The sequence below is a fragment of the Lissotriton helveticus genome, chromosome 7 (genome assembly GCF_964261635.1).
Source record: "Lissotriton helveticus chromosome 7, aLisHel1.1, whole genome shotgun sequence".
Lineage (NCBI taxonomy): Eukaryota > Metazoa > Chordata > Amphibia > Caudata > Salamandridae > Lissotriton > Lissotriton helveticus.
The window spans coordinates 495,667,622-495,690,706 of record NC_136068.1 but is presented as its reverse complement, the minus strand read 5'-3'; the positions used below and the strand labels follow the sequence as shown (position 1 = coordinate 495,690,706).

The 23,085-nt window shown below is 53.2% G+C and overlaps 1 protein-coding gene across 3 annotated transcripts in view; it reads left to right on the top strand.

Annotated features, from left to right (window-relative positions):
- BCKDK (branched chain keto acid dehydrogenase kinase) overlaps positions 1 to 23,085 on the top strand; it is a 232,964-nt gene that overhangs the window by 189,293 nt on the left and 20,586 nt on the right. For all 3 annotated transcript variants that reach the window (XM_078652492.1, XM_078652494.1, XM_078652495.1), the window contains exon 11: positions 15,795 to 15,923. In XM_078652492.1, the coding sequence (XP_078508618.1) occupies positions 15,795 to 15,923 (129 nt within the window). The remainder of the gene's footprint in view (positions 1 to 15,794; positions 15,924 to 23,085) is intronic.

The window sequence follows — 23,085 nt, the reverse complement described above, 5'->3', positions numbered from 1 at the left end:
ATATCCTAAATAAAGAAAAACAATAACTGTCAATATCTATTTTAATTCTAATCTGACTATCCAATAAAGGACAACATACACTATTGCCTATGAAATATAAAACGCTTACCGAACGATAAACATGAAGAATCCTGTAGCCGCGTGATATGCAGCAAACCTGGAGTAAAACACGCTTTCAGTCTTGTTTAAAAACCTATTTGGTTGTTTATTTTCTTTTTCGGCGAACCTACAGATATCAAGCACAAACCCCACAATAGAGAGGTCAGAGATTATTTATTATAAAATTCAGGTGCATGATGGATCACGAATGGCGTCTTCACTCAAATGTGGAGCAAGGTCTCTTTCGACAGTGGGGAGAGCCTTGGTTAGATCTATTCGCCACCGAAGAGAACACGCAATATCAGCAATTCTGCGCGTTGGGATTTCCAAGGCGGCACTCGCTAGGCAACGTTTTTGTGCTGAAGAAGATCAGGCACGACCTGGACCTAGTCATTCTTGTGGCGCCGGACTGGGCTTGAAGAGTGTGGTATCCGGAGCTACTCAGTATGACGATCGATCCCCCCGATCCGACTGCCTCTACGGGAGGATCTTCTGTCGCAGCAGCAGGGGATGGTCCTCCACCAAACCGGTCTAGTCTCCACCTCTTTGCGTGAAGATTGAGCGGTGGCAGTGGATTCCTTTTGACTTGCCTCCTGAAGTCTGTCATGTCATTCTGGCAGCTAGGCGTCCCTCCACTAAGTTGGTATACGCCTGCAGGTGGAACAAATTGGTGCACAGCAAAGACTGTGATCCCCTTTCTGCCCCTCTTTCAGAAGTTCTTCTGTTCCTTGTTTCTTTGGCCCAGCAGGGCTCTGCTCTGGGCACTAACAAGGGCTATCTTTCTGATAGCTCCCTGATCAGCCATCTTTTGTATATAATTTCTCAAAGGCATAACTCATCTTTTCCCTCCTTTTCCTTTCGTAATGTCACAGTGGGACTTGAATCTGGTTCTTAAATATTTAATGTGTGCTCCCTTTGAGCCTCTTCACAACTGTCCTCTTCGTCTGCTGACTTTGAAGACTGCTTTCCTGATTGCCATCACCTCTGCCAGGAGAATGGTTATGCTCAAGGCTCTTTCTTGTAAACCTCCTTTTCTATCTGTCCATCCGGACAATGTTGTGCTCAGAACACGTCCAACTTTTCTGTCAAAGGTTGTCATTGCCTTTCATATCGGGCAGATATAACTTTGCCCGCCTTCTTTCCGCCTCCGCATCCTTCTAGAGAGAAAGAGATGCTTCACTGTCTGGACCCAAAACGCGCGCTCTTGTTTTACTTGAACCGCACACAACAGTTCTGGGTGGATGATCAGCTCTTTGTTGACGCCAAGAAACGTCGGGCCTTACATAAGCTGACTATCTCCCGATGGGTCGTCTTGTGTATTATAGCCTGTTATTCTCTGGCTATGAAGGAAGCTCCTTTGGGACTGCGCGCCCATTCCACCAGGGCGACGGCTGCTACTATGGCGTTGGGACGTGGTATCCCCTTACAGGACATCTATCAGGCAGATACATGGGCCTCGTTGCACACTTTCACTAAGCACTATTGCCTGGACAGCCAAGTCCAGAGCGACGGCTTCTTTGGCCGTTCTGTTCTCCGGGACTTCCTGGTGTGATCTTGGTTCGCAGACCCACCACCGGGGTGGGTATTGCTGGGGTATCTATTCTAAGGTAAGGAATCTATCACTATGTGTTTCTTTCAGATGAACAAGTTACTTACCTTTGGTAACAATATATCTGTAAGAAACATTAGTAGTGATGGATTCTTTACCACCCCACCCATCCTCCCCGTTCTGCAAACTGATTTCTAGGGTTAAGTTTATCCCTTTCAGGGCCCAACTTTCAAGGCACCAGTGGTCAGTATCTGCATGGCTCTGTGTTTCTGCTGCAGAAAGTTGTGTACAGAACTGACGTTAGCACGCGAGGGCAGCGTCTTAAGTAGTTGCCGTGATGTCAGCTCGGCGCCACGACACCAACGACTGATGCAGAGCCGCACGACGCCACCTTCCGACGCGCAGGGGTACTGTTGATGAAAACTTTCCGGATCCAGTCTGACGCCTGGGGGTAATTCTAAAGTAAGGAATCTATCACTACTAATGTTTCTTACAGATATATCGTTACCGAAGGTAAGTAACTTGTTGATCCAAGCTACTTCTTAACCAGCTACTCATGGTAGCTTTGTCAATTTCAGTCTCCTAGGTTTTGGCTGTCCTGTCCTCCAGACTATTTGAGTTTTAACACCAGGTCAAGTAAGGCAGAGGTCATTCAATTCCACCTAAAGTCCTGGATTTTCAAATTGTGGTTCTTGGTGGCAAAAAATTCCAGGAGTTTACTGTCTTGTCAGCTGTTTGCCAAGTTCGTAAAACAAAACATCACTCCCATCAGGCTGCATTGTGGGATGAGATGTAAAACTAGTAGAGGATGAAGTCGCCTAAACAAAAAGTGGTACAATAACAATCCATAGATATTGATAGATTTGGATATGGCAGGTTGAAGAGCTATTGCACAGAGATCCTGCAGCCTGGCGTCTCCAGCTCGAAACCCTTGTTGCCTCTGAATGTGGCCTTGACGGATGTACTTCTGGGCACTTTGTTCCAAGCCCAGCACAGGGGGGTCCTATGAACAGAACGATTGCCCTCCACCATCGCCCTGCACCGGGCGGCCCAGTTTTTCTCACCGAACACCCCACCCCACAAAGCTTCCACTATGCGTGGCGTGTTCCCTTCAGGCACCCCCAGACAGGGAATCCAAGAGACTGGAAAGCTTTGGGAAGAAAATGTTCTCTTCCGCCAGTCTAGCATTGCGGTTGGTGAACAGCACATGCCTTTTGGGCCGTTATTCCCATTCAATGTGGGACATGGTTGTTCAGGTGCTACCCAGAGTCTCGGAAGTGCACTGGATTCTACACTCTCAAGCTATTTCAGATGTGAGATGTCAGCAAAGTTCACCATCCGAGGTGGCTTGGATTTCAACAGACTCACTGGGCGGAGCGATTACCACCATGCTGGCGGTGTCTCGCCATGCCCGTTTGAGGACGTCTGTTTTTTCGGGGGATGTCCAGGCTAATCTTATGGACATGCCCTTTGACTGCTTCCGTATCTTCGTATACAAAGCAGATGCTGCACTTGAGCGTTTCAAGGAACCATGGTCTACTGCCAAGTCCTTGGGCCTCACCACAACAAACCTGCCTGTGTCTGCTTTTCGCTGCTTTTGTGGCTACATAAGGGGCTACCAACCACACCAACCCTCTTCTGGCTACAGGTCCTGTAAGTTCAGCAACCTCTGCAGGGCTGTGGACACGGTTCACCCCGAGGGCCGAGAGGCCAGAAGTTGAGCCTAGCCACGATTCCCTTCTCCACCACAAAACCCTTACTCTAATTGCCAGGATCATTCACTGACAGTTGGTGGCAGAATACGCCATCATCTCCACTAATAGCGAGACATCACCTCGGACAGGTGGGTGTTGCAAATATTCCAAAGGGGCTACTCCCTCCGCTTCAAGACTACCCCTCCATCCTTGCCTCTAGTGTGCCATTGGCTGACGGAGGATCTCCTTGCCTTATTCCACAAGGAGGTCAAAACTCTCTTGGCCAAGGGAGCTATAGAAAGGGTTCCCGGTCCAGAAATAGGTTGTTACTCCTGCTATTCTCTGGTCTCAAAGAAGGACGGATGCCCATTGTCCTTTTTTTGACCTGAGAGTCCTCAACTACTTCCTCAAAAAGGAGAAGATCAAGATGCTCACTCTGTCTCAGATCCTGTCTGCCCTGGAGCCGGGAGACTGGATGGTAGCGGTGGACTTGCAGGATGCCTATTTTCATATTCCTGTCCTGCCTGCCCATTGGCACTACCTGTGGTTTATGGTGGGCCATGAGCACTTTCAGTTTGCCATGCTCCCTTTTGGCTTCACAAGTGCCCCTCGGTGTTCACAAAGGTGATGGCGGTGGTCAAAGCCCATCTGCGGAGATTAGGGGTTCCAGTCTTCCCCTATTGCGACAACTGTTTGTTGAAGACAGGCTCATCCCAAGCAGCCGTCTCCCTCCTCCAGACTACGGTGAACCTCCTGCATTCGCTGGGGGTCACTATCAGCGTGCCAAAGTCGCACCCGATTCCCTCTCAGATGCTCCATTTAATTTGAGCGGTTGTGACATGGTTCAGTTTCAGGCTTATCCTGTCGAATGGCGAGTCCAGGATATTCAGGCTATGATACCGATGTTTCAGCCTCTATCCTGAATTTCGGTGAGTGACTCTGAGGCTGTTGGGCCTCATGGCCTCCTGCCTCCTGCTGGTGGACCGTGCAAGGTGGCACATGCAGGCTCTGCAGTGGGACCTGAATTTTCAATGGGTGCAGCATCGAGGACATCTCAGAGACGTGGTTCAGATATCAGAGGTCACTGCGAAAGACCTGCAGTCATGTCTGACAAACCGCGATTAAGTCAGAGGGGACCCCTCTCCAACTTAGATCTGGCAGTAGTGAGGGATCCATCTCTTTTAGGATGGGACGGCCTTCTGGGAGAGGATCAGAAGACTGGTCTCCTGCGGAAGCCAAGCTCCATATCAACCTATTGGAGCTCTGGGCTATCTGACTGGCACTGAGAGCCTTTTTACTGTCCATCAAGGGAAGATTGGTTCAGGCGTTCCCGAACAACAATACTGCCATGTGTTACTGCTACAACAGGGCGGTGTGGGGTCGTGGACTCTGTCAACAGGCTGTGCGTCTCTGGATTTGGCTGGAACTACAGGGCATTTCCCTGGTGGTGCAACATCTGGCCAGTTCTCTGAATGCCAGAGCAGACAAACTCAGCTGAAGGTGCCTTGTGGATCACGAGTGGCGTCTCCATCTGGAGGTGGTACAAGATCTCTTTCAGCAGTGGGGAGAGCCTTGATTTGATCTGTTAGTCTTCGAAGAGAATGCGCGGTCAGCAGTTTTGCGCATTGGAGTTTCCAAGGAGCCTCTTGCCCTGCCTGCGGTGCTTTTTGTTACAAGTGGAGGTCAGGCCTCCTGTACGCCTTTCTGCCTATACCTCTCCTGCCCAGAGTGCTCAAGAAGATCAGGAGCAGTCTGGCACAAGTTGGTCTTGTGGCTCCAGACTGGGCATGGAGGGTCTGGTATCCAGAGCGTCTGGCAATGAGCATCGATCCTCCAATCAGTCTGCCCCTTCAGGAGGATCTTCTGTCGCAGCAGCAAGGGAGGGTCCTCCACTCAAACCTGTCCACTCTCTGCTTCCTTGTGTGATAATTGAGCGGAGACCGATGACAGCTTTTGACCTTCCTCCCGAAGTCTGCAAAGTTATTCAGGCAGCCCTCCACACAATCGGTATAGGCCTGCTGATGAAACAGATTTTGTAAATATTGTACAGAACAGTCTAGTGACCCCTTATCTGACTCTGTCAGATAGTCTCCTATTTATCCTTCACTTGGCCCTCTGAAGGGCTATTCTCGCCCCCCTCAGTTTTTCTTCGGCTGCCAGATCAGCCTTAACTTTTTTAGTCCCCTTTGGGGCAGAGGTTTTTGAAGGGGTTAACCCATTTGTTTCTCCATCTCATTTTCTAATGTCACTGGGGGACCTTAATTTGGTCTTTACTTTCTTGATGTGTTCACTATTTGAACTGCTGCACAACTGCCATCTACTGTTGCTCACTATCAAAACTGCCTTTTTATTGGCAATTGCCTCTGCCAGAAGGGTGAGCGAACTGCAGGCACTGTCATCACAGCCTCCTTACCTGACAGTCTTCCTGGACAAAGTGGTATTAAGAATTAGGGCATCCTTTTTGCCCAGGGTTGTAACTCCCTTCCATCAGTCTGTTACTCTGCCCACTTTTGATGCTTCTTTGCACTCTTCCAAAGAAGAGGAGCGTCTCCATCGTCTGGACCCAAAAGAAGCATTATCGTTCTACCTTGATTGCACTAAAGAGTTCCGGGGGATGACCAACTCTTTGTAGGGTACGTGGGAGCAAAGAAGAAGAGTGCTGTTAAGAAGATGACCATCTCCTATTTGGTTATCCTCTGTATAAAAATGTGTTACACCTTGGCAAAGAATCAGCCTCCAGAAGGCCTTGGGGCCCATTCCATCAGGGCGAAGACAGCCACCACAGTCCTCCAGCGTGGGGTTCCAATTGCGGATATCTACCATGTGGGCTTCTCTGCACATGTTAGCCAGACACTATTGGCTCGGGTTCGCAGATGGGGCCTGTTTGGTCGCCCTGTTCTGCAGGATTTTCTGGTCTAAAACTGCTGTCCCACCTCCTGGCGAGCAAGGATGCGTCTTTGCCCCCACGCTGTTCTGCTGTTTATAAATAGCTGCATTGATTACCTGTTGGGCTGTGACAATGACTCCCAGGTTCTAGGGGGAACTAAAACACCCACCATATTATTCACGGACAATACTTTTAGTATCAAAAACTCCCAAAGACATAGAGACCATTTTGTATAAGTTCAACGTATTCTGCTTTGATCACACCTGGTAATTAATGCGAACAAGACAACATTTATGGATTTCCACCCTCGCATAGGTTTCAGAGGGTCACTATTGCAGGAAGGGAAGTAGTTGGAAAAGGTGCTAGATTTTGATTATATTGGCATTCACCTCTCGAGTGCAAATACTTGGGATATACAGGTCACCAAAAGATCCCTTTTTGTAAAGCACAGAGTGGCAGCCATCTTAAAATTATTTTATGCCACTTCAATCTAGGTCACCCTACTCCATTCTACAACACTCTACCCTGATGCTCTACACCATCAAACTCTACTCCATGCCACTCTACTCCACTCTATTACACTCTAATATACAACTTTCAAATCCACTTTATGCCACTGTGTGACACTACTCCACTCTACGACACTCTGAGCAACTCCCTATACACCACTCCATGCTACTTTACTTCATTATCCTACGACACACTCCACTACTCCACTCCAGTATTCCATTCTACGCCACGCCACTCCACGACGCTCAATGCAATTCCACTCAACTACACTTCTCATTTATCTGCCACTACACAACAAGATACTCCACTCCACTCTACACCCCAAACAATACTGCACTCTACTCCACTCTACTCCACTCTGACACTCTACTCCCTTCACAGCACTATGCCACTCCACGCTATGCCACTGCCTGACACTCCACTCTAAACCACTCTGACTCTATAGGCCACTTTATAACAACACCCCACTGTACTCCACGACACTCTACTACACTACGCTCCACAACACACTTTTTTACGGCACTAACTTTTAGTGTTGCTGAACCGCTGCCAAGCTGGTGTACAACACGACTAAAACCTACAGGCAAAGCCAGTAGCTCTTGCATAGATGAGACCTATTGGCTTTAATAAATGCAAGATGTGACCATAAAAGTACAAACATACAGTAGCTAAAATATACTCTCATAATTCTGTACTTCTGACCTAATGGTTACTTCACATTATTGACTCCCTCCATCTTGAATTAAATTACAGGCATTTGCTCAGTAGTCGGACCAGCTAGCTTATTGGAACATATGACACAGACGCAGGAAGGGTATTATATAATGTGCTTGAAATTTTGTTGTAGAAGAAATGCAAACCTGCTCGTCTAGCCCCTTAGAATTGTAAAGTTGTGTATAGGCTCCATTTGCATGGCATCCTAAGGGGAACTAGCTCTTGAAAATGTGTTCAGTGAATATCTGTCCCAATCTCATGGATCGCTCCATTGACTATAGCCACCCTCTCTATCAAATTCGGCTAACCACCCACTGTAATGCTCATTTGGAAGTGAATGGCTTGATATAATCTTTGTAATTTATTTCTGTTTGAGATTCTCAGCAGACATACTTAACTACATTTTAAGGAAAACTTCTGTGGCCATGTTTTTGTCTTAGTACCTTCATGGCCTAAAACAATCTTTGAAAGTTGCCATTGCTATAACTTGCGCACCACAGATATCTGTGTTTCACGTTGCTGCTTTCAGCCTTAAGAGCTTCACCCATCACCTTGCCTCCCTGTACTGATTATCAGTTGTTCCATCTATCCTGCCCAAAATCCCTCTTCACAGAACTTGATCTAGGTTTAAAGACAGAGTCAGGGGGCGTGGCCAAGATGGCGGGCTGAGAGGACGCTCTCCTTGTGTGCTCCCGAGACCCCGGAGCCCCTGTGCCGCCTGGCGCCGCTGATCTCCCCCAGATCGAGCGGCGAACACGGCCGGAGCGAGCAGACGAGCGACAGCCCAACTTTGAGCCCCGGTGTCTCCTTGTACATAGCGGCGCTGTGCCGGAGCGGCCCCCGGAGCTGGGTTGGCCTACCACGCGGCGGAGGGCTGTGGAGTCGGTGTCCGGATCCAGTCGGGGGTCCGGCGTGGAGCCCCGGTGACAACACGAGGCCAGGCGCATCAGAGACGCACCCTTTGCCAGCGGCCGGTGGGACGGTCGGACGGAGCTCACCAGCCGGTCAGAGACGCGCCGGCTCCCGGACGGAGGAGGCGGGTCCAGCGAGGAACAGCTACGACAGCCTGGGGACCGGGCGGAGCGCCACATTTAGTGCCTTCTTTCTGGAGCCCCGCAAGATCGGAGGTAGGCGAACCGCAGACCGGCGGTCCAGCGGAATCCCCGGTGACCCCCTGGGCGCGGCGAGGTTGCACAGGAGCGGCCCCTGGGGCTGGGGTAGGCCGCCGAGCCAGCAGAGATCGAGAGCGGCCGCGGACCGGGGCCCACCGGTGGTCGGAGAGGGGGCCCCGGCGACGCTAAGGAGGGCAGACAGGCTTGGTGTGCACTCGGCACACGCCGCCACCGCGGCTGTGAGACCAGAGACCCGGCGGGACAGCATCGCGCTAGCCGGCGGCCCAGGGGGCTGGACCGGAGGGAAGCTCCTACGCCAGTCCGGGGATTGATTGGGCCGGAGGGCCTGTACCTACGCGCCGCCCTCGGTGCCTCCCCCCAGGGCCCCCCGTGACTGGGGGTGAAGAGAGGAGGTGGAGAGCAGCTCGGAAGAGCCTCGCTGTTTCTGCAGGCGACAAGTGACCCCCACCCCTGGCAAAATTCCGAAGAGCTCCTTGCTGGGCCTGTAGCGTGGAGGTGGCGAGCGGCCTGTGGACCTGGCCAGGGGGGAGCCCCTGCCTCCTCGTCCTTCTCTACACGAGCACGGGGGCCGACTGCTGCACTGGGCGCCCCCTGGGGTGGCATCCCTGGAGAAGCAGGGCCCGCATAGCCCCTGCATCGTGTGCCTTTAGACTGTGGTGAGGTCCGCTGACCTCGTGGGGAACAGGCCCGCGACGCCTTTTACTGTGGTACGGTGGTGGCGATCTCGACCCCTACAGACGTGCTGTGCGGCGGACGCTGGCCCTGAGGTGAGGAGGGTGCCCTGACATCGTGGTGCATTGGTTCTGCTTGGAAGGGGCACATCACACAGTCTTCACCTGTGGACTTTTCCTTTGACTTTACGGAGAAGGGGGGGGTGCCCTGCGGCTGGAGAGGGACTGCTGCGCCCATCCTAGAGACGACGCTCCTGAGACACAGGTCGCTCTCTGACTAGGAGTTGACCGTCACGAGCCGCGGCGGACGGAGCCTTTGCGTGACTCTCGGCCATACAGCGTCCAGCCGTTCGGAATTCTATAGGTGCCCTCCCTGTTGCGGCAAGCACCCCCCCTCCGCGATGGCGGGCAACAGAGGGGGAAAGAAAGGAGACCGCACCTTGCCCGAGATGCTGAACAGGGGCGCCCAGAGGCAGGACAGATCCCAACCAGTACCGAGCCCCTCGACCGGCTCTCGTGGAGCAGAGGGAGGCGAGCCCCCAGTCACCAGGTCCTTTCTGGAGTCATTGTTTAGCACGCTCAGGGAGGACTTTCAGGCGCTGAAACAGGAGGTTGCCGGCGAGGTCCGAGAGGTGAGGAGGGAAGTCGATTCGCTTGGAGAACGGGTCGCCACCATTGAAGACACTCATCAGGCCAGGGACGAGGAGATCACGCAGCTGCAACAGGAAGTACTACGGCTCAGGGATCAACAGATCGACCTGCAGGCCCATGCCGAGGATCTCGAGAACCGGTCCAGGCGCAACAACATCAGGGTCAGAGGCGTTCCGTCCAACGAAGAAGGGGAGGACGTCGCGGCCTACCTGCGGGGTCTGTTTCGGGATATCCTTGGAGAAGCGGAGGACTTTCCGGTGAGGATTGACAGAGCGCATAGGGTTGGGCCGCCGCGCCGAGCTGCGGCGCCGCCTCCGGATATCTTGGCCTTTCTGCCGGACTTTCCTCTGAAGGAGAGGATCCTCCGTGAAGCACGTCAGAAACAACCGGTGAGCTTCGGAGGTCACCAAATTGCTTTATATCACGATCTGTCCACCATAACGTTGCAGAAACGCAAATCCTTCAAAATCGCAACGGATTTCCTGAGGGAGCATGGCACGCAGTACTCCTGGGGGCACCCCTTCCGGCTTATTTTCCGGTGGAACGGAGCGCTGCATCAAATGAGATCCCTCCAGGACACGTGTGGAGTGCTGGGTATCACCGCTACGGATGAAGACACACCAGCGCCTCGCCGACGCACTTCTAGAGAGGGCTGGCAGACAGTTCGTCGGCGCCGGACCACACCTCAACCATCTAGGCCGGACTCTCCTACGATCAGGGCGGACATGGACAGCGCCATCAGGGAGGTATCCGGCTCCACATCGCCTAGCGGAGTGGCCTTGACGGCCTGAGCAGCATCCGGGGGGAGATCATCTTGGCGTCACCGGCGCTGCAGGTTTGAGGGTTCCGGGGGGGGGGGGGGCTCTGGGGGAGCATTGAAGGTGGCTGGACGTCCACTCGGACACTTTACCACAGACTTGCCCGTTAGGGGCTGGACTGGGACACTGGGGATTTCCGTGAAGTTGGGGTTGTTGTTGTGGGGAGTGGGGGGGGAACTGGGTAGGTCTGAGGGGGTGAGACGTAGGGAGTTGGGGTGTTTGGGGATGGTTTGGGGTGTGGGGATGGGGGGGGTTTGGGGTTCGGGTTGTGCCTCATTTGTCTCATGTTGTGCTACTTGTGCTCTTCTGCCGCTTCACAGGGGTGGGGGGGGGTCCACTCGGGTGGGGATTCGGTCTGGAGGCTGGGTGCCCGCTGAGGTCCCATGTAGCTGTTACTGTCTTGTCCTTTCCACACTGGGCCGATGGGGGAGTTGTCGGGCTGGCTCTGCAGGGCTTTGGTCCCATCACGTGCTGCCTAGCTGGCTGGGATCTTCTGATGCTTCTGGCCCACCTGTCACCGACCTGTTGCTGCCCTTGATTGGTCCTCTGGGGCGCTTGTTTCGACCCGCTTTCCCGCCTTGTGAGGTGATAATGCATTCGGGCCCACTTACCGCGGTGACTCCACTATTTGTTCATGGCCCTGAGGATTGTGACCCTTAATGTAAAGGGGTTGAATAACCCGGTCAAACGCAGGGCGATACTGTCCCTCCTTGAAAGCACCCAGGCGGATATCTGCCTTTTGCAGGAGACTCATCTCTTGGCCCGTGACTGTCCCAGGTTGAGGTCTCCGAAGTTCCCGGTTCAGCTTTTTTCCTCTGGGGCGTCTAAAACAGCGGGGGTCGCCATCTTGGTGTCTGGGAAGTTCAAAGGGGAGGTACTGCACAAAGTGGCGGAGCAGAAGGGGAGGCTCCTGGCTTATAGGGTTAGGATAGGGGGTTTCTTTTTCACGGTGGGCTCAGCATATAGCACTAATGATCGCCAGGATTTGTTTTTGCAGTCTGCCTTAGCTGACATCGCGACTACCCCAGACAGGCACATACTTATTGGCGGCGACTTGAATATGGTCTTTAATTCATCTTTAGATAGGTCCGCGCAGCGTCACCCCCAAACTGGGGAATTCTCGCAGCTTAGCGCCTCTCACTTGGGGGACCTGGACATGCACGATTTATGGAGACACCTACACCCCACTTCTAGAGCCTACTCCTACTACTCTCACGCACATAGGACTTACGCTCGACTGGACTACCTCCTAGTGTCGGGTCCGCTGGCTGCGCTGGCAACTGCTTCTGACATAGGGGTTCTCACGCTGTCGGACCATGCTCCGGTGTCGGGCTGCTTCCAGCTGCCACCGGTAGCTCCTTCACGCGGGGTCTGGCGCCTCCGAGATACCCTGTTACATAGGCGAGACGTACTGGCTAAGATTCGGACTGCGATTACTGGGTACCGGGAACACAACGAGAACGATGATACCTCCCTGGCGACGCAGTGGGCAGCCCTGAAGGCGGTGCTCCGGGGTGAGTTCATTTCTATCTCCTCGGCTGAGAATAGGGACAGACAACGGAAGAGGGACGAGCTTACTACCTCGGTTCGGGAGCTAGAACTGGTGCACCAGAGGACGGGGGCCCCCAGAGTCTGGAGGCAACTCAAGGCGGCGCGGAAGCTTCTCTCTGCCCTGGACTTGGACAGGGCGGAATATGCTGCGCTACGCCTGAAACACGCATATTATACTGGTGGAGACCGCTGCGGCCGGTTGCTGGCGAATAAACTTCGAGTGCGACACCAGCTCCAGAAGGTCAAGGAACTGTCAGTGCCCGGGGGAGGGTTGGCCTCTGAGGACAGCCAGATTGCAGACGGCTTCCGCAGATACTACGAGGATCTATACGCCGGTGAGCCTCCCTCGGCCCAGGCCGAGACCGAATACCTCGCATCGGTCGACCTTCCTATACTCACGCCGGAACAGGCGGATCACCTGGAAAGGGATATCCGCCCGGAGGAGGTGATCGGGGCTATTTCCCGACTCAAACCTGGGAAGGCCCCGGGACCCGACGGTTATACTCCACTCTTCTACAAAACATTTTGCCAGGAACTATCCCCACTACTGACGCGACTTTTTAACTCCTTTGCAGAACCCGGGGCTATCCCCCCGGACCTACTGGGGGCGACGGTTTCGGTTATCCCTAAACCGGGGAAGGACCGTACTGAATGCGCGTCCTATCGACCGATCTCGCTGCTCAATGTGGACCTCAAGCTCTACACGGGAATTCTGGCGGCGCGTTTGGCGCCTCATCTCCCGGGATTGGTGGACCCGGATCAGGCCGGGTTTGTCCCGGGTCGGCAGACGGTGGACAACACCAAGAGGGTGGTCCACGTTTTGGAGAAGGCCTCCCGGGTCCCTGGGGAACGTATGCTGCTTTCGGTGGACGCGGAAAAGGCGTTCGACCGCGTGCACTGGCCCTACCTTGAGAAGGTGCTTTGCAAACTGGGGATGGGTGAGAAGTTCCGTACCCTCATCTTCAACTGTTACAAATCTCCTACTGCGACTGTGAGGGTCAACGGTTGCAACTCCGCCCGATTCGCAATAGAGCGGGGAACCAGGCAGGGGTGCCCTCTATCCCCACTGCTCTTTGCTCTGTACATGGAGCCGTTTGCTCAGAGGATTAGGCGAAACCTGGCAGTGACGGGTGTCCGGATGGGGGGTTACATTCACACCATCAGCCTGTATGCGGATGACGTGATCTTCATGTTGGACAACCCGAAAGACGCGCTCCCTGCTTGTCTTACTGAGCTGGACGTCTTTGCGGCAGTGGCGGGGTTCAAAATGAACATGGGCAAGTCTATGGCCCTTGACATCTCGCTGGCCTCCGCTACCAGGCTGGAACTACAAGAAAGATTCCCCATGCAGTGGTCTGGAGACCTGATCCCGTATCTGGGGGTACTGCTGGCGCCATCCCTACCTGCCATGGTCACCGCTAACTATGCGGCCCTAGGGAAGAAGCTAAAGGAGGAGTTGCTCCGTTGGAGCAAAGGTACGCTCTCGCTGTTGGGGCGCATCGCTGCTGTAAAAATGACTCTCCTACCGCAGGTGCTGTATCTATTTCGGGCCTTGCCGCTGCAACCGCCGAAAGGGTGGATACGGCAGACCCAGGCCGACGTCGCAAGATTTGTTTGGCAGGGTCGTAAGCCCAGACTCCGGAGAGCCCTTTCCACGCTGGCGCCTGAGTCTGGTGGCCTTGGCATCCCGGACTTGCACAAATACTTCCAGGCGGCGCAGCTGAGATACTTGGTAGAGTGGAGTAAATGGGAATCGGACAGACACTGGCTGTTTCAAGATCAGGCGGTGGCGGGTAGGACTCTACAGGAGATACCCTTCCTGCGCCAGACTCACCGGCCCCCTAATCTCTACGCGTCCTTGGTCACGCAGACCACGCTTCGGGTTTGGGATGTCGTGAGTGTTAGGAATGAGCTCACCACCTTCCCGTCGCCGCTCACGCCGTTGGCAGGGAACCCCGACTTCCGACCCGGGACGGAACCTGGAGCGTTTTCGCTCTGGCAAGCGGCCAGGTGCTGTGCATTGGTTCATATTTATGGCTCGGAGGGCGCTGTGCCGTTTGATGATCTGCGCAGGGAATACCATTTGCCCGAGACGGAACGTATGCGTTACATGCAGGTCCGCCATTGGGCGCTACAGCCGCAGGTGCGGGAGCTGGCCGATCGCAAACTCACTCCATATGAGATGTGGCTTGCGACACGTTCTTCGGACGCCAAGCTCATCTCGGACATCTATCGGCTCCTACAACCCCCCGCACACCACCTTTATAACCCCGGGAGGGCTCGCTGGGAACGTGAGCTGGGGAGGGCGTTGAGTCACAAGGAATGGGACGACATCTCCTATAGAGCACGGCACTCGGCATACCACACTGGTCTCACGGAGACCTTTACGAAGGTATCCACGTACTGGTATTACACGCCTCAAAGATTGCATGACATGAACCATATCATCCAAGACACGTGCTGGCGCGAATGTGGGCAAACAGGTACACTCACACACATTTTATGGGATTGCCCGTTGCTGGGTCCGTACTGGCAGGAGGTCTTAGATGAGCTGGACCAGTGCTTTGACATCGAACTGCCACGCCTTCCTGCCTATGTTCTACTGGGGTTACCCAATGGTTTGATGTACCCACTGCGTTCTAGAAGGGGGAGACACATTGCGATCGCTTTAGGCTCCGCGATCCAAAACATACTGATATTCTGGCGCACCACCACTCTTCCCACTATCACGGGCTGGCTGCACAGGTTGTGGCATGTTTTGGGGATGGAAAAGATGTCCCTCACGGTGGCGGGGGAGGTGGACAAATTTGACGACCTGTGGCAACCTTTTAGAGTCCTGTTGCAATCAGAGTTCAAGGAGATCACTTGTCCACGATATCTCAGGCTGATGCGACTGACTGCCCCGATCCCGTGATTGGTGAGGGGGGGAGGATGGGATGAGGGCGGGGCTTCTTGGAGGATATGAAGGGCTATTGGACACTAGCACAGGCACGGGGAGGGTTGGGGGAGTTTGGGCAGGGGGGGAAGGGAGTTGGGGGGGTGTTTTCTACTTTAGGTTTGGGATGGGTACATCATGTCACTTTTGCTCCTGATGGGGCTCTGTGGGCGTATAGTTGGTCATATTTTATTGCTGATGGCGTCTCTGATGAGAGTCTTTGCTTTGCATTATCGTGATTACCGTATTCCTTGTATGTATTGTTTTTCTTTGTTGTGGAAACGATAATAAAATGCTTTAAACCTAAAGACAGAGTCAGACCAACCTGTTGGTCATATTGTGTGTCACCTAAACTGGTTGGTGCTTTAGCAAGTTCAGTATGGGCTGGCTTACTCAACGTTGTGTTGAATTTGGTGTTGGGTAGTTCACCACTAAAAACTTGCATCATGTTTTATTAGTTTTATTTTTGTAGTAAAGAATCCCTTTGATAGTTAATAGGAATGTGGAATGTTCTCGGTTGTAGCTATTTGTGAATAAACTAGTGATTACCTGTCAACCTATTGTCTGATCTTCTTTTGGAAGGCGCCTGTGTGAACACAAGTACGGCAACGCCCCACGGGTCCGCATAAATGGTCATGTAGCTGCCCGCTTTCCTTTTATTCCAATGCCACTGGATTACATTCTTCCTGAGCTCCTGAAGAACGCCATGAGGTGAGTGGTTGTGTAGTTTAAAACTGCAGACGGTGGGATGATTAATTCTTCAGGCATCTTTGGTGTATGTATCTCTTAGAGGGGGCTGCGGGATGCATAAAAATTAGACAAGGGTAATGATTGAATCAAGGGCAGTGATTCATTTTGGGGCCAATTGCAAATGTATTTGACACACCTCTAGTCCGTAAAATTAATAATAACACAATCCCCCACCACGGACTTGGTCTCCTACCCACCCAATTCACTCTCCTGGCAAACAAAATTTCAGCGCATGTGTTAATTGGCAGTGGGCGATTAGCGTTAAGCCAGAAGGTGCACTTGTTCTTAAGGTCCATATATGACTCCCTTTTTCCCTGCTCCAGTGGTGGTACCCCCACCAAGACCACCACATAAGGGGCTGATTCTGGAGGGAGATCTATATTTGGTAGAGTAACTGTGCTACGTACAAGGGGCAATTTAGGGAGTGTTGGGTCATCAACAGCAGGTCTACTACCAACTGCTTGGTGTGGCCTGTCCCTCTGGGCTATATGTTCAGTCCCTGACGCTTAGCAGTTAGAGATGACTCACAGGGCACCGCAGGGTCTTTCTGTGCGGTACCAATACTTCCTATTTGTACTGGAGCAGTATTAGCAGTATTAGAGTTAACAATACATTGCCCTGTAACATTTTTCTCCTTACAATTCGGGGCACTGTTCCGGTTTCCCACCTGGATCTGAACTGACGCAAGTGAAAGCTCAAGGCACACCAGTCTATTCTTGATGGAATCCAACCGATCATAAATCGGGTGACACATCTTCTTGAGAGTACCTTCCATTTTTTTCCAGAACGACGGGCCCAAAACAGCTAATGCCTCGCCCCCCACAATCTTGTTTGCTTACCCCCTCTGTAGCAACTAGTGGCGATTGCGTGGGGATACTAGATGACCTTTCTGTGGGGTCTTCATTAGATACATGCAATTTGCCTTTTTTTGCTTTTCTTCCCCCTGCTTGCGTTTGTGCTCCCGTGCGTTTCCTTTTTGCTATCACCCCAACCATCTGTTGTGTAGGACCTGTTTTGGCATTACTTGCTGATCGAGTCTTAATATTGGGAGAAGACACTCTCGTTGCAATATTATGATTATCCATGTCCTAGAAGAGATTAGAGGGATTAGAGCTTATGTCCAAATTAACCACTGACTGTGACTGTAATGTATGACTCCTCTCATCCAGTATATCCTGATGATCGACCTGCTGGGGGACCGGTGACCTAGCCCTTGCTAGACTTCCCAATGAGGATCTCTTATCAAAGGGTGTTTCTAGAGATAGTCTCTGCCCTTAAGTTCTATATCTTTAGCCAGTGCAGTTGATACTCTGATGAGAAAGTTATCCAATGTGCCCATTAGCGATCCTCCAGTGGATTTTCTGCTATTCCCCCCAGATATTGGTGGAGTTGTCATGTTTTTAGGCGGGAACCTAACCACCTGCTACTCCTGGATCGCAGCTGTAGACCAAACAACTAATACACGCTGAGACAGGAATACAGCTACTCACTGGCCTTAGTTGCAGTTGCTGATATCAGGGGGGGTGGCCCGTCCCGTACTTGTCCGTGCTTGAACGGGCTTAAACGGGCCCGCCCTTGGCCCGGGCTTCGCCCGGCTCGTCCCGCGGGGCGGGACTATAGGGCGGGTTAAGTACACCTGGGCAGGGCGGAGCGGGAGGGCGTCTCTCTCCCCCGCTGAATTATGGGGAGCGTAGTTCTGTAGTAGGGGATCTCTGTGTATAGTCATAATCTAGTGAATAGTCCCGCCCATGTGCGCGGACCCCGGAGCAATCAAAAATAATCTCTTAAGTTGTCAAAACATGCAGAACTGCACAGACACTTAAGAGAGAATTTAAAGACAGATAATGCAGCCTATATCCACAGGCTACACTGTCCAGTACTTCAACTAGAAATTCCACAAAAATCCACAAACAGCACAGCCTGTCCAGGGTTTTTTTACAGAGAAAACCTTGCCTTTGACAGCAAAACCCTCTGGAATGATAGAGAGGAAGAAGTGGACAGACAAGCCCCATAGGCTGCCATTATGTGGCTCAAAACAGGATACTGTGCCTTTAAGAGAACCTTCCAGAAGCCTCACAGTATCCCAGAATGCACTGCAGGTCCCTTTTACTTTCAGTTCTTTTTTCCGGCTCCTGCTAGCAAGGACCCTGGAGCATTAGCTCTTCTTTTTGGAGCTTTTTCTGTACTATTTTTGTGATAATTTTGGATTTTTACAGCTTCACTCGACGTCTTTGGCCTTTATCTACATTCTGCTGTGTTGTTTTGGCAGAATTTCTGCAGTATTCTTGTCTTTATACTACTTCTAGTCTGACAAGTACTTTGTCTGCAGCTGTACTAAAGACCAAAGCTGAAGCTCACAGGGTTTGTATTCTGTGCTTGCCTGTGTCTTTTGACACCTGTCTTCTCTATAACTTCTTTTCTGGGAGGCTTCGGCTCCCAGGTTTGGAACAGAGGACTTTGAAGGCATCTTCAGCCTCTGGGTAAGGAGAGGGTAGGTCCTCTACTGAGTCCCATGCTGTAACCTCTGGGGTTCTCCCCAGTGAGGGCACGTCTGAGCTATGATGCGGTTCCGGTCGGCGTCGAGGACGTCATGGAGTGCCTCGACGTCATGGAGTGCCTCGACGTCATGGGGTGCCTCGACGTCATGGGGTGCCTCGACGTCATGGGGTGCCTCGACGTCATGGAGTGCCTCGACGTCATGGGGTGCCTCGACGTCATGGGGTGCCTCGACGTCGCGGGGTGCCTCGACGTCGCGGGGTGCCTCGACGTCGCGGAGTGCCTCGGCGTCGCGGGGTGCCTCGGCGTCGCGGGGTGCCTCGGCGTCGCGGGGCGTCGCGGGGTGCCTCGGCGTCGCGGAGTGCCTCGGCGTCGCGGAGTGCCTCGGCGTCGCGGAGTGCCTCGACGTCGCGGAGCGGTGAGGCTCGATGTCGCGGAGTGCCTCGGCTCGACATCGCGGAGCGGTGAGGCTCGACGTCGCGGAGTGCCTCGGCTCGACGTCGCGGAGTGCCTCGGCTCGACGTCGCGGAGTGCCTCGGCTCGACGTCGCGGAGCGGTGAGGCTCGACGTCGCGGAGTGCTTCGGCTCGACGTCGCGGAGCGGTGAGGCTCGACGTCGCGGAGCGGTGAGGCTCGACATCGCGGAGCGGTGAGGCTCGACGTCGCGGAGCGGTGAGGCTCGACGTCGCGGAGCGGTGAGGCTCGACGTCGCGGAGTGCCTCGGCTCGACGTCGCGGAGCGGTGAGGCTCGACGTCGCAGAGTGCCTCGGCTCGACGTCGCGGAGCGGTGAGGCTCGACGTCGCGGAGCGGTGAGGCTCGACGTCGCGGAGCGGTGAGGCTCGACGTCGCGGAGCGGTGATGCTCCTTTTGGGGCGTTGGTCGCTTGGGCTCCGCTATCTTCCGTTGGGTCCAGACGTCACCGTTATGGATGGCTCGGCGTCTCGGTGTTTGACACCGTAGTGACATTTTGACATCAGAGTGTTGGTTGTCGTAGAGACAGTCACTGTCTTAGTGATGGTGACGTCGTAGTGAGGTCGACGTCATGGGTTACAGCCGCAGAATACTTGCCGGCGCTTGCGGCCTGGGTCTTGTTCCAGGCCTCGCTCCGTGGTGAGCCCCCTCTTAGTAGGAGGGGACTTTGTGTTCCCGGCACCGTCCACCCACGACGCCGAGCAGTTGCTCAGCGTCGAGGAACACTTCTGATGGGGAGTCTGTGGCTACTCACCACGTGTAAGCGAGGGACGTTGGTCCTTTTGCTTAGTTTTGAGTTTTCGCATACCTATTCATCGGCTAGGTCGCCTCCTGCTCTGCCACCACTGGTGAGACCACCGGGGATGTTTCGGATTTCTCTCGGTTCCCTCTCCCATCCACCACCCCAGGGGCCTTTGGCCCCTCAGTCTGCGATTCCCCGTACCTTGTTGCCAGGGATGCGTCTTCCATGAGTACGGGGAGTCTCTCTCCGACTCTTAACTGGTTGGCGGTACTTAGCTTTGGTCCGCTACCACCTGCCAGGAGGTTCTGGCTTTGAACGTACTCCTGACTTGGTCGCAGGGGTGGCGGCATGTAGACGTCATGCAGTGGCCCGCTGTTGCTGGGCCGTTGTGGTAAGATCCCTGTGTGGGGGTGTTTTCTTCACCGATTTATGGTTCCCCTGCCGAGAGACAGGAGGGAAGCTTTACAAGAGATAGTCTATGGTCCTGACAGTTTCAGGTCTAAGCATCGGTGTCGGAGCGGAGTTTCCTCTCCTGCCGACCCCAGGTATTGTGGGTTTGTCCTACGTTGCCATACTTGTATTCGTCGGACGTCTCTGCAGCCTGCGGCTCAGCAGTGTGCTTCTACTCTCCCGTTCTTTGGGCAACCCTTGGATTGCCATGAGGGTAGTGAGTGGCCCGCATAAGTCTGATTCGGAGACTTTTGAAAGGCTGTAGGTTTGGGGCGTGGAGAACGGCTTGAGGCCTTCTTCCCTTTCTAGCGGCGTTTTTCCTCCCAGGGTTTGTCTGTGGTCCCGGGCCGCCTTTAGTACTTCACAAGTATATTGTGCGCATACGCGAGAAAGCTTGATGCTCCTCGGCGAACAAAGGCCGGCCGGGTCTAAGTCAGTCTTCGGTTCATCAGCCCTTCTCCAGCAATTCCTCCGGTCAGCTCGCGGTTTCAGCTGCGCGAGCTCCAGGCGGAGGCCGATATCCTGTTTAGGAAAAGGGTGATAGGAGACGTACCTCTGTCTCAAAGGGGAAGAGGTCGGTACTCCCGGTTCTTTCTGGTTCGCAAGAAGGACAAGAACGAGATCAGGCCCATTCTGGATTTGCGACAAGCAAACGAGTGGATTCGCAGAGAGAGGAATTTCACATGCTATCGTTGCATCAGGTTTTTCCTCAGCTGCAACAGGGAGATTGGCTCTGTGCCATAGATCTACAGGATGAGTACTTCCATGTGCCCTTTCCACACATACACTGGAAGTTCCTGCGATTCCAAGTCGGCGCCAATCCTTATCAGTACACAATACTGCCAGTCGGGCTGACGTCTGCGCCCAGAACATTCTCGAAGTGCATGGCAGTGGTAGCTGCACACCTGAGGATAAACGAGGTGTTTGTCTACCCGTAGCTGGACGATTGGTTGGTCGAGGCCTCCTCTTTCTCGGAAGCTCAAGCACACTTCCAGAAGACGGGCGTTCTTTTGAACTGGGGTTGCACATCAACATGTCCAAGGCTGCCCCGATTCCGGTCCAGTGCATACGGTACTTGGGAGCCTCCATCAATACGCTGTCAGCAAGCGTGTCTACTTCGGAGGAGAGACGATTATCGCGCCTTCGGAAGGCTCAGGCTCTTATAACCCCTCCATCTACAACAGTGGGGACGGTGTCTACTCTACTGGGGTCGATGGCCTCTTGTATCTTCCTCACGCCACACGCACGGCTACCCATGAGACCTTTGCAGGAGTGCTTGGAGGATCAGTGGGATCAGAGGAATGGATTTTGGAACGACAAGATACGACTGTCTCTGCATGCTCTTCAGTCTCTGAAGTGGTGGTGTTCGGCGGAGAATCTCCTCAGAGGGGTTCCCTTTCACAAGGACATTCCCGCACAGACTATCATGACGGATTTGTCTCTCCACGGCTGGGGGGCACATTCCGGAGACTTACAGATACAAGGAACGTGGTCCCCGATGGAGTCCACGTATCACATCAATTTCCTGGAACTCAGAGCTGTTCACTTGGCACTGAAGGCGTTTGTTACGTCCTACCAGACCAACTCTCTGCTTGTACAGACGGACAATACGACCACGATGTCTTGCCTCGACAAGTAGGGGGGTTCGAGATCACGCACTCTGTCGCAGGAGGCGCAGGCGATCTTGCGCTGGCTTCTTGCCAGAGGACTGACGATCACGGCTACCCATCTGCTAGGTGTGCAGAATGTTCAGGCAGACGCACTGAGCAGACTGATTCAGGAAAACCACGAATGGGTCATAAACGACGAAGTACTAGGAGAAGTCTTCGTAAGGTGGGGGACTCCAGACGTAGATCTGTTCTCCACCGCCGAAAACAGCAAATGCTGAGACTTCGCCTCCAGGTACTACCAGCAGGGGACGCTGGGGTATGCGTTAGGGATTAACTGGTCGAAACCGCTTTCTGTATGCTTTTTCACCCATTCCCCTGATTCCGGCGGTACTCATCAAGCTGTCCCAGTCCAGGGCGCGGATAATCCTGATTGCCCTGGAATGGCCCAGGCAGTGGTGGTTCACGGACCTGCTTCACCGGTCTCTCCTTCCTCACATACGGCTGCCGTGCAGGCCGGACCTTCTCACGAAGTTCGGGGGGCAGATGTTGTACCCCAACCTCTTGTCTTTGAGTTTGGCGGCATGGCTCCTGCGGTAGTGCAATATGGCCATTTGAATCTACCAGAAGTTTGTATGGACATACTGAAGGAGGCTAGGCGACCTTCCACTAGGACTTCTTATGCTTTCAAGTGGAAGAGGTTTTGCATCTGGTGCAAGTTCAAGGACTATGACCTAACGACGTGTAAGGAAGATGTCATCCTTCCGTATCTTCTACACCTGGCGCAGTCTGGCCGTAATGTCCATTCCATTAAGGTTCATCTTGCTGCGCTGACTGCCTACAGGAAATGGCCTTCACAGACTTCCTTCTTTCGGATCCCTGTGATCAAAGGGTTTTTGGAAGGCTCGAAGAAAGTGTTCCCTCCTGTCCGGCTTCCTTCGCCTTCATGGGAATTGAACGTGGTGCTGTCCAGATTGATGAAGGAGCTTTTTGAACCTTTTCATAAGGCTTCATTGCAGCACCTGTCCTGGAAGGCGGCGTTCCTCGTGGCCATTACATCGGCCCGCAGGGTGAGGGAAATTCAGGTGTTGTGTTGCCAAGAACCTTATACTGTTTTTCATGCTGCTATGGTTGTTATGCGTACTCGCCCTAACGTTCTTCCAAAGGTTATATCTGACTTCCATGTTAACCAGACTATAACTTTGCCTACGATTTTTCAGAATCCTTCATCTCCAGCGGAAAGGTCTCTGCATTCCCTGGATGTTAGGAGGGTGTTGACATTTTTATCTGGATAAAACCGAAGATATTCGTAGGTCAGACCAATTGTTTATCAATTATGGATCAGTCAGGACCGGTC